Raw genomic sequence first — 12092 nt, forward strand, 5'->3', positions numbered from 1 at the left:
CATCTTCATCATTTCCCTTCTCTTTCTCTGGCTAAATATTGTGCAATGCTTATTTTACTAAGTAAAAGTAATTCACTTCTTGTTTCATCACACAGTAGATATTTCCATTCTTTGTCTTTTGAGAAACATATATAAGTAAAACAGGCAACCGTAAAGATCCAACAAAATCAATCCCTTTTCCGACAGAGACAGACAAACAGGAAGGTTGCTCAAACGCCTGAGATATCTAAATGCAATGGGAGGTAAAGACTGCCATGTACTGTACTAGAGTCTGGTGGACAAGTAAACACTAATATAGCACTGCCACTCTCTGGACACTCTACATCAGTCTCCACCCCTCTCCATTCAGTTTAGCACCGTCGCTAAAGGCAGTGAACCGTAGCACTTCGGTATGGGGGACATGAAACACTGAGGCATGAGGGGGAAATTTAAGGCTTAATCTACTAAAGCTCCAAAGAACTGCATGATATGATAATATACAGGATATTCACGATCAGATGTGCACACTGAAAAAAAAAAAAAAAAACACAGACAAAGAGGAAAACAAGGATCCCTCAGGGTTAAAAATGGAAGGATAAAAAGATATAAATTACTGCATCATCAGATGAGCAGGGCAGTGATTCTGTACATGTAGACAAGATGACAGAACGTCACTCAGGCACTGTTGTGTTGTTGTGTGGTGTTTTGAGGTATGTGTGACCAAACACACACAGACACACACAAGGATATATACTGTATGCATGTGGGTGTAGTATTTCAAAGTAATAAACTAACTGTTTCACAGAAATTAAAGGAGCACTCTGCCAATTTTTACACACGAAGAGCAGTCATGAGGGACTTGTCGGCGTATGAAAACCACAGCTTTGAATCGGGGCTTCAACTTTTGAACAAAAATTCTTTGTTCCAAGTTAGAAATGAGGAGTTTGAAATATGTAGATATTTACCGGTTCATAAAAGGTATTAATGGGTTTCGTTCTGAAAATTGCAGCATTTTCGGGGCTTGACTTAGAGGCTATGTCCAACAAAGTGTTTTTTTTTCCTGAGACCAGCGTATTTTTTGAATTGTTTGCAGTGAAATGGCACATATTTACACTTTGCTACAATTACCAGCAGCATGATGAGGTGCTGAGCATCTATTCTTCTATTTTTCTGGTTGTAGAGAGTTGAAAACTGTTCAGTTTTAGGTACAACACAGTGATCATCACTGTCACTCAAACGATGGTCACCAAGATATTTCCTCGCCCACAAAATCTCATGAACACACAAAGACCAGCAGGTCCGTCTTCTCTCGTTACGTGTTTCAGCCTTCCTTTCTTCCAGAGCAAAGAAGCAGAGCAAATACTCCACCTTGCTGACATTTTCAGATTCAGCGGGATATTTTCTGATAACACAAACTATCTGCAAATCTAAGAAGGCCTACTTACAACACACAAATTAACCCTTACTTCTGTGAGCATTACATATAATAGCAACCCAAGCGTCTGAGCTGAAAAAACCTGCCTGTAAAGTGGTCTTAAGCTCTCCCAGCTGGGTGTTTGCAGAAGCACAGCTACTGGGGGACAGCAATCAACTATTTTTTCATAGTTTATGGGTCAAACAATGAATCGATTAATCAAGCAAATGATTAATTGAAAGTGAAAATAGTAACGAGTTGCAGCCCTATTGAGGATAGTGCCTGGCATTTTCAGCCACCAAATGCTTTTGTGGTCACAGCCCCTTAAACTCAACTTAAACATGTTAAATTTAATAGAATATTTCATTTCTCAGCTTCAGAAACATTGTCACTGATTTTTGACCCTTTAGTTTATGTAAATGTGATACTGAATTGCCGGAGTGCTCCGTTTATGTCTGATTTGCATTTATCGTTGCAGACTGTAATAATATTACAGTTAAACTTTTATAAAGTTTATGGAAGCCTTTATCTTTGTTGCTTCTGACAGTTCTGTGCCGTATACTTATTTTGTGAGAAAATACCTTTTAGCACACACACAGTGACGTGGATTCATCTGACAGCAGCAGCACGGTTTGAAACGAAACGGAACAGGTAGACATTTTGGAAGATACACTTTCTTTCTGAGAGTTAGATAAGAAGACTGATATCACCGTCATGCCTGTAAAATAAATATGAAGCCACGTTCATGTCATCATTGTAACTTTGTGGAAAAACACAACTTGTTGAGCTTTGAGAATTTTCAGTACTTTAAATATGCTTGTGTAGCATTTTTTCCCTATCAAATAAAAAAAAACAAAGTATCTTCACTTATCTTAACATAAAGACTGGAATCAGATTGAAAAAGCGAGCATGGTTCTGTCTGTAGATAAAAATAAATCTGCCCACCAGCACCTCTAAAGCTCAGTCATAAATATGTTGTATCCTGTTCGTTTGTTCCGAACAAAAATTTAATTTAAAAGGGAACGCTTTGTGGGTTTCATGGTGTTTTATTTCTGGGCCAGGAGCCATCGCTTACTAGAGTCTCTGCTGGTTGCCTGGCAACCTCACAGTGATGACAAGACTCCAGGAAGCAATTGCCGTCTGCCGAGAAATAGGCAAATAACCTCCTGTAAAAAACAGAAATTGTCATTTTCACACTTTAGTTTTTGTATAATTTAAATAAACAACATATGAGGTGTTAATTAGTGAGCTTTAGAAGTGCTGGCAGGGAGATTTTTATTACTTTTAGACAGAGCCAGAGAAGCTGTTTCCCCCCCGTTTCCAGTCTTTATGCTAAACTAATCTCACTGGCTGTAGCTTCATATTTACTGCACAGTCATGACAGTGGTATCAAGCATCTTATCTAACTCTCTGCAAGAAAGCAAATAAGCCCACAAATGTTAAACTAGTCACTTTAAAGTAATCTAGTAGTTACTAGAATGAGCATAAAAACAAAATGTATCTACAGAAAAATAAACCTCACCCACAGGAGGTACAGAAAAGAAAAACAAACGCTGGCGTCACTGTTTGATTCCTTAAGAGTTCCCTTAGAGGCAGAGTTTCATACATGATGGACGTTAACAGCTTATCAAACTGCAGGCGGTGTACGTCTGGGTGTGTGTATCTGTGTGTGGGTGTGCGTGTGTGTGTGCGCGCTGTAGAGGGGTTCAGCTCTACGACAGCCACTTCTCCATGCACAGGTGGAACACCGTCTCATTCGAGTGCCAGAACACATGTTCGACACCGGGAACGGTGCAGACCATCAGATCTCCACGAGCCGCCAGCGTCTTCAGACCAAAAACATCACTCAGATACAACTGAAAAAAACAAAAAGAATATGATTTAGAGGGTTGTTCTTCTAAATGAATCTATTTTTTTAACATGTTCAAACTATATATCATATTATCTCGAAGAAATACAAAACTGAAGATTATTTACTCTGCAGTTTATCTTTTTTTTTATTTGGAATATAACAATGCCCAGCACAAATTATTCCTGATGTATAAGGAAAGATGGTCTGTTCTTCTTTGGTAAAAACCTAAATGAGGAACATATTATCTTTAAGATCTTTCTGTAAAACAGAACTTCACCAAAAAGTGAAATATCTCCAAATATGTCCATTGTTACACTCAGTTACATTAGCTAAATAAACTTGCAGGTTTTAATTTTAGAATCAGCAGGATTTGTCCGCACTGTCCTTAAATGCACCAGAAAGATAGCTGATTATTAAGTCTCATTTCTAGGACATCAAATACTGATGTTTTGGGTTGGTAAAGTAAAATAAAGTAAAACAATCAGTAAAATAAGAAAAAAAAAAAAGAAAATACAAACAGAGGGGCCAAACACACTGATGATTAACATAAATTATGTTTATACAGGTCTATTTAACACTTTTTAAGGAAAATGTTGCATATCAAGCCTAAAGTTCTCGCTGAAGACAAAGATCTAAATATTTATGTGATTTCTGATGAAAATACTACAAAAAAAATGTAGCAGTAAAAATGACAATAAAGTCTTTGTAATGATCATTAAAATAAATTAAAAACAGTGCTGTGTCTGTGTGTCTGTGGTGTGATTTTCACTCACATCTTGGTGCTGCATCTCAACGACGGTCTCGTTGTCGTCATAAAATCCAAACTGACTAAAAACCATGAGAGAGGACATAACGTGTGAGCATCACATGAGAGTCATCTGATCGTCCACAGGCTAAAAAAGCAAAACTCGCAAAGCCGAGTAATGCGTGAACTAAACTAAACATAGAAAGTGTTACATGACACTGGAAAAACCAGATTTTGAAGAAGCAACCTTAAAGCTGTTAAAATAAAAATGAAGGAGAAACTGCTCAATCAGTTTGTATGAAATAAATGAATCTGGAAAATGTGTTTTGGCTTTGATCAGATGGATACAGAGGTCTGAACAATATTCAGTTAAATTAAATAGCTCTGGTGTTTGCAACCGTGTGCCTCAAGTGATTATATTAGAAATGGTTGGATCTCCTAACACAACAAATACCAATGAAACAACAATCACATCAACAAAAAACAACTCAAACAGTTCAATAAAACATATTCAGAAATTCTCAGATGTATTCAGCTGCTGGTGAACTCATGCCACAACACTATACATGTAAATGTAAATGTAAATGTAAATGTAAATGTAAATGTAAATGTAGCTGAGACAAACAAACTGTTCAATAAAAGAAAAGGAAGGGCAGATAAGGCAAGTATATGTATGTGTATATATGTGTGTGTTTATGGGAATGTGTATGTGTGAACAGAGAGACTGTAATAAAACTAATCTAAACTAAACTCAGCCTGCAAAGCCACCTGAAACAAATCCAACAGATACCCGCTCACTTATTTTTAATTCTTGAATTGTTCTTTTGTCTCTCTTTTTTTTTTTTTTGTTTGTTATTTTGTTACTTTGTTTGTTCTTTGCTGTTTCCTGTTCTCTGCTTGGTAAATTTAAAAAAGCACATCTGAATTAACTATCAAAGAGAGAGAAAATGTACAAAAAATAACAGACTACAGTAAAAAGTTTTTGCCAACAAAGAAGATTATTATATGAAATCATACGATCAAAAGACAGAGAACAGAGGATAAACTCACCTCGACTGCCAGGGAGTGATGACTCCGTCGTCTGGTCCTCCAATCAGCACCAGCTTTTTGATTTTGAGGAAGTTTTTCTTCCACTCTGAGAGCGACATAAAACACAGTAAATACACACCCAGTGGCCACTTTTTATTAGATACAGTTGAATAAAAAGCTCTGCCATAAAAAGTTCATAATGTGCCGTTTTTGTTTAAATACAATTATAAATTAATTACTGAGGTTGTAGTTAGTAGTGATGTTGTACTGGACTACAATATATTTTATCCTCCTGTAAACAGAAATGAATGATAATAAATCCTAAATAAATCACATCTTTCTGCCACCAAGCAGTGAAGTTAGCTAGCGACACACAACACTCTTGCTTTAGCCCACACAGCAAATCAAAATTCACAACAAAATCTGACATTTTGAAACGATTTGTTTTGGTCACACGTGTGTGTATTTCACAACGGCTTCAAGTGTGGCTCAGTCAATCACAATCCGGGACCAGAACTATCTGTTTTATAAAAATTATTTGAGCTGAGGCACCTGCATTTACCCACTGATGGTTACATACATTAATCTGTTGGATGAGTTTTACCTAAAATGACTGTACTGACCTGTTGAATTTGGATTGGCTCTCTCACTGTTGAGCAGAGCCAAATAATCACTGCTGTTCACGTACAGGTCTCTGTGGTGGGGGTCTGCAGGAGCGGGAGGAGGAGGAGGAGGAGGAGGAGGAGGAGGAGGAGGAGAGAGGACGTGTGTTATAGCACTTATTTAAAGAGCTTTATGGTTGTTAAGAAATCTGAGACAGACATGCTTTCTTATACTAAATCTTATGACTTTGACATCATCTGAAAGAAAACAGCACATTGAATGTTTCATTTTAGGATTTAACACATCGTTTTATGACTTCACAAACTCACACCATCCATGTGCCGACTGTTTGAGAGAGTTACTGTTGCAGTCTCACCGTTCCAGTAGTTGCAGATGGATATCCTCTGACCTATGGAGGTGTAGCAGAGGTGGTAGAGGTTGGATTTCACAAACTGTGGGAAGAGGTACTTCAGGTAGTCCGTGTCTGAGAGAAAACAAGAGATAAAGAGCAGGATGAAGAATGACAGTGGTAAGAGTGAATCAAAGCTGCACAGCTGAACAATCAGCTAAAACTCACTATAACAACCACAGATTCAGGTGATGATTGCCCGTAGGTTCGTCACTACTCTTTCACATCATCACATTATTTTTTACAGTTATTATAAAAATATTGATACAGCTGCTTTAACCAGAATCACGTGTCCAGTTCTTGAAGTTGAACCCACCTCCGTACTGGCCGGCCTGAGGCGAGGACAGAGAGATGAAAGACTGCACGTTGTGGTCAGACAGAGTGGAGAGGATTCCTCTGCAAACCAGCCCACCTGTAATAACATCAACAAACAATATTTTTCATCAGAGTTTCCAGCATTACCACATATAATTTCTCCACTGTCAGAGGTGCATCAGTGGACTAACATGGACAGATAATCACTGGAAAGCTGGAACATGTTGGCTTTTTAGAAGAAAAATTAAACTTAATGATGCCTTAAAAAGAAAATATGAGGAAAACTAATTTCCTAACCCACAACAATACATACAGCTACAATATTCAGCCTTGTGATCTGCTTATTTCCTCAATTAAACTTTATATTTTGACCAATAAAATACCAGGCAGTAGTAAAGAGTGCAATCACTATATGCCAAAGGTGAAGTATTCAAATGTCTTGTTATTCTCGACTAACCATCACAAACCTTAAGATTTTCAATTAACTATCACATAAGACAGAGAAAATCACAAAATCAACCACGATTTAGAAGCTGGCATTTGGCAGTGTTTGGCATTTTTGTTTAAAACAATTTCTTAGATGATTAATCAATTATTGAAATAGTTGCAAATTAACTTTCCTTTAATTGTTTCATTATTTTCATATGACTTGCTTTTTTATTTTTCAATATGCACATAAATCATACAAAGGATGACATATTAAACACTCCTTTTCAAACAAAAAGGGGTTAGCCTCCATATAAAGCTCTCGCCAGAAGGACAATACAATCACAAACATTTTTTAGGAAAAATAAAAATTCATAAACTTTCAACATTTCAGGTTCAGCTCTAATTATATTAATGGCATTTACTTTAAAGACACACCATTATTGTTCACATTCTTGTTCCTGAAATTTGAGAAAAAAAAATATCTGAAGAAAACTTGTGAACTCTTAAGTTCCTTGCAGAAATACTAATGTTATGTGGTAACAGGTTGCCAAAAATTGCCTGAGAATCATCATATCACATCATCATATGCATTTTCTTCCCCTGGTTTTTCCTAACAGGAACATTTTAGTGGTTTGAATTACAAGCTGCAGGCTGGGAACTTCCAACTCCTGACTGAAGCAGAAACCCAACGAGTCATAAAAAAAATTATTATCCAGCAAAAAAAACAACAGTCTTGTAAAGACTCATCTTTTAAAGCGATTGCTCAAACTTATATATTACTTACAGGTAGTACGGTTGGCATTTCCACTGTTTGGAGAAACAGCAGGAGTACTGGCTAAGCAATTTAGTGCTGTGGACAAGGTCAGTGATAAAAGGTATTTTAGCCCCAAATAAAAAAAAAAAATCATCAGTTTAAGTGTACACTATATTTAAAATCTTTTCATCACTTTAACTTGCTGTCAGACAGACTTTACAGACAGGACACTGCCATTATATGAGCCAAACACATCTCTCTCCAGAGCCACCAAACTCCATGGGCAAAATCTGCAATTTTATCTCTTAGAACACAGGAGTTGCTGATCTACTGCTGCTTTGATCTGTTACTTTGTTTCTGTTATTGTGTGACTTTGGTGTTTTAAAGGGTTATTTCAGACTCATCAAAATGAGACAATTACAAAAATAAACTAAAATACTGAGGCAATGGGAGAACAGCAACTCCCATGTTCTGCGAGGTAAAATTATTGATTTTTCCGATGGAGATTGGTTGGTTTTGAGAGAGTGATATTTGTCTTATAAAGGCTGTCTGATGGCAAAGCAAAGCAGTGAAAATATTCTAACTATAGAATGTCCTTAAACTGATTTTTTTTAGGTGGACCTTTTTCAAGTGGCTAAAATACATTTTGCTGCTGACTCTGTCCTCACAGTTCATGGCTTAGCTTCCTACACTAGCACCCCTGCTGCTTTTACAAACTGGCTGCAGTAGGTAATAACACTGACTATCAATAAGTACCTCATACGACCCCACTTCAAATAATGCAAACTATCCCTTTGAATATATTTGTGCAGTATGGACAACTTACAGAATACAGTGTCACTCCGAGGTCACCTTTTGAAACTAAAGACACATACCAAAACTGCTGTACAATCTTGAGCAAACACCGCATTTATGTCTCTGTTTCAGTTGGTCAAACGTGCTCACAGACCTTGAGAGTAGCAGATGAAGTGGACCCCGTCTGCTGCGTTTTGCATTATTGGGTAAATAGCTGCCTTGAATCCCTCCACCTGCTTCCACATGGGCTGCAGGCTGGCACTCCTATCAAACAAGTCGATGACCGTCACATTTGTTCCAGGATGAGACTGCAGGATGGAGACGGAGATAAACAGGGTGAACTGGGCTTGTAGGGATGGACAGAGTCTAAGTAATCACACACGTTGCATTGAAGCATTGAACAGCTACAAGAAACAACACGCTAACCTCAGCATTAAAAGCAAGGCAAACCTCCTGTCTTATCAAAGATCCCGGGGTATTTTTATCTTCTCACTGATCAGGATGTGCTTGAAATATTGATGATTCATTAAGCTGTTTGGTAAGAAGGCAGGAGCAATTGAAGCAGAGAGAATGTAGTCTGAATTTCCTCTTTTAGATTTCTTTTCCTCCACAAATATCTTCTGGTTTCGGTCTAAAGCTTTCTAATACACCAGAGATGAAAAAGAGGAACTTATTCTTGGTTTAACCTCATTAAACTTGCCGGACTCGCCGCAAAACTTCCCTTTCGCAACATCACTGCAACCCACCCATGTTATTCCCAAGTGTGTGTGTGTGTGTGTGTGTGTGTGTGTGTGTGTGTGTGTGTGTGTTTCAAAGGGTATGTGAGGTGTTTGGAGAATTCAAGAGGAAAAGCAGGATGGGACACATTTCACTGAGCCTCTTGCCGTTGTCACAACACCAGAATTTCATACTTCAACACAAAACTAATTAGTGTGAATGATTAATTTTGCACCACAATTTTCATTTGCACAGAAAAAAACTACTGTAATCATGATGATGTACTGCAATTAATCTATTGATTATTTTTTCCATTAATTAATTAGTTGTTTGGTCCATAAATGTTTTTTTTAAAAAAAGTGAAACTGTGATGCCCTCAAATGTCTTTGAGGACCAAAAAATCAACTCAACCCCAAATTATTCAACTTACTGTCATAGCACAGTTAAGAAACCATAAATATTCATATTTAAGAAGCTGAAAAAAATCAATCAAACAGAATAATATTTAATATCAAAACAGATGGCAATTAACTTAACAGTTGCTGACTAATTGATTAAGTGCTGCAGCCCTAGATGTGACATTTATTGAGATCTATAAACACGCTTTCTTATATCTGGATTTTCTCACAGATTTTTCCTTCATCAAAAGATTAAATTGATTCTTCTGTGATTTGAATATTGTACTTGGCCACATTGTGATTTTGATAATATTTTTGGTAAAGCCCCAGAGAACATCACAGAATATTACAGTGCAAAATCCCTGTGAAATTAATTATATTAAACCAAAATAGCACTTTTAACACTCTATAACAATACATTTAACTGGATCAGCACACATTATAGTACTTTCCTGTGATGTTGCTGCAGGAATGATGCAGAAATCTAGCTCAGTTTACATTAGGAGACAATCTTCTGACTCTGTCATTATGATGAAATCTGACTGATGTGGCACAGAACATAATGCATGCTGCAGATGCACGTTTATCTGATAACATGAGGTTACACGAGCTGTAAGGCCTGCAGTACATATTGTACTGTATAAGGTCCACCCTGTAGGATGAAATATATGTAGAATATTTCTAACACAAAATATCTAAATAGCCACAGCGACCCAGCTGCTCTTTATCCCGACCACTCACCTCGTTAATGTAGCGCAGTAAGTTTTTAAAGTCCCCTGAGCTGTCGAACAGACCGTGAACTATGATCACCGGCTTGTACCCGACCACCGCAGCCCAGAGACACGCACCGAGCAGCGGGTACAGCAGCCCGGCCGCCCCGCTGCCCCTTCTTCTCCTCGGGCTCGACACAGCGGAGTGGAAGCCCTTCATTATAACTCGGAGCAGTTAAAATAAAACACTCAAAGCTTTGGAAAAATAAAAGATATAACTTGTAAAATAAAATAAAGACATAAAATCCTGATGTTTGGCTAATGTTGCGGCGTCATCTTCACTTGTTTCTGCGGTAACAGAAGAGCTGCAGTCCGCTCGTCTCTGTCGCTTCAATAATCCTGTTTTTTTTCACACAGAAACCTGCGTGTTTTTTGTTTAATAACACTGGAGAACAGCCGCTGCTGGGCTCTGCTTTGGTTTCTTTTGTTTGTTCCGGTTTTAAATTAAATGTGATGCGGACACCGGTGATGTCATTTCCTGTTTCCGCTCGACCAATCAGCAGCACGGACGCACACCGGACCCCTCTGTTACAGTATGGGTTTAGTCATTGTGTCCGTTATATACATTGTATAATGATAACGTAAGAACGTAAAATGATCTTATCAGAGCATTTTTTTAAATCCAGCCGTCTGTTAATCATAGATATTCACAATATGTTTTAAAAATTATTTTATTTAGCTGAGAAAGTTCCTTGCTGGGTTTTCACATTTCTTTTAAAGCGTGTCTTTGGCACTGAGCTCATAGCTGAGCCTATGACAAAGACTTATAATAAGAATAATTTATTAACAAATCAGGAAATATTTATGTATAAAAATTCTTCACAGAATCTATTTAATCTAAGCTTTAACTAAATCCAAGTAAGTACCTGGGTATCTGTTTAAATGAAAAATGATCTCTTTAAAACTCTCTGAAACTTGAGGAACTAAGAAACTTCAATTAAAGCAAGGCTTATTTTTTGAAAATTAGAAACGCTTCTCTTTTTGCAGTAGGTTGCTGATTGTACAAGCATTTTTTTTAATCATTGCTTGACTATGTACACACACTTGTAGAGGACAAGAGTATTTTTTTTTATTTTGTTCTATCTATCCCTTTCTACACTAGACATTAAAAGATCCTATCCTGAGCTTTCAATGACTGGGAGACATAATCTAGTCCTTGTTCCCTGAAAAAAATACATAATTTTGCTGAAGCTAAATTGAGGCTTCAGCTGTCAAAATCAGTCAAATCAAGCGGATATCTTCCAAAGTTAAAGCTGGGGTAGACAGTTTATTTTTGGCAAAAGTAGAATCAGTAGGATTTGTCTGAACTTTTCGTCAAAGCAGCAGAAAGATACTTGATTGTTGAGTCTCATTCCCAGGAACGTGAAGTATTGAAGTTCTGAGTTGGTACTTTGTGTCCCGAGCAAAGCAAAATGAGAAAATAAGAAAATACAGGCAGAGACTCTGAAGATAAAGCCACCATCACATATGTCTAGTGAGTCAAAAGGGATTATGTTCATATGAGGCTACACATCTTTAGGAAAATGCTGCATATTATGGTTTTAAGCGTAATGCAATTCAAATGCTCTGAGAGAAAACTAGACCCCTATTTCTTTTCCTGCTCGCTGTCTTCAGGCTTTAGAAAACCTAGTACAGGACGGCAGACTTTGTCCAGTCAAAGGTCAGTGAGACATTGATTGTTGAGTCTCCTTCTCGAAAGGTCAGTATTTCATGATTTGGGATTCAGACAATCAACCGTCTTTCTCCAGAACTGCTTACTGCATCTTGAATATCTTATTATAGTATCAACTTCCTGCCTTGTGTTTTTATGTTCTGCTGCAGTGGAGGGACGGTTGCAAAATGAGGGAAATTTGCAGCATGTTAGCACTTATTTTTTGAGGTAT

General features: G+C 37.4%; 1 protein-coding gene across 1 annotated transcript; it reads right to left on the bottom strand.

Moving 5' to 3' along the window:
* Window positions 1–2438: 2438 nt before the first annotated feature.
* Window positions 2439–10665, bottom strand: ppt2b (palmitoyl-protein thioesterase 2b). The gene is made up of 8 exons (XM_084739389.1): window positions 10181–10665; window positions 8479–8632; window positions 6348–6443; window positions 5999–6106; window positions 5643–5726; window positions 5041–5125; window positions 4019–4073; window positions 2439–3249 (listed from the first exon to the last, which is right to left on the bottom strand). The coding sequence occupies exons 1-8, from the start codon at window positions 10367–10369 to the stop codon at window positions 3106–3108; spliced, it is 915 nt and encodes a 304-aa protein (XP_084595515.1). The 5' UTR covers window positions 10370–10665; the 3' UTR covers window positions 2439–3105.
* Between the last annotated feature and the right edge of the window lie 1427 nt (window positions 10666–12092).

This window comes from Lutjanus erythropterus, chromosome 16 (assembly GCF_056507025.1).
Source record: "Lutjanus erythropterus isolate fLutEry1 chromosome 16, fLutEry1.hap2, whole genome shotgun sequence".
Taxonomy (NCBI): Eukaryota; Metazoa; Chordata; class Actinopteri; order Lutjaniformes; family Lutjanidae; genus Lutjanus; species Lutjanus erythropterus.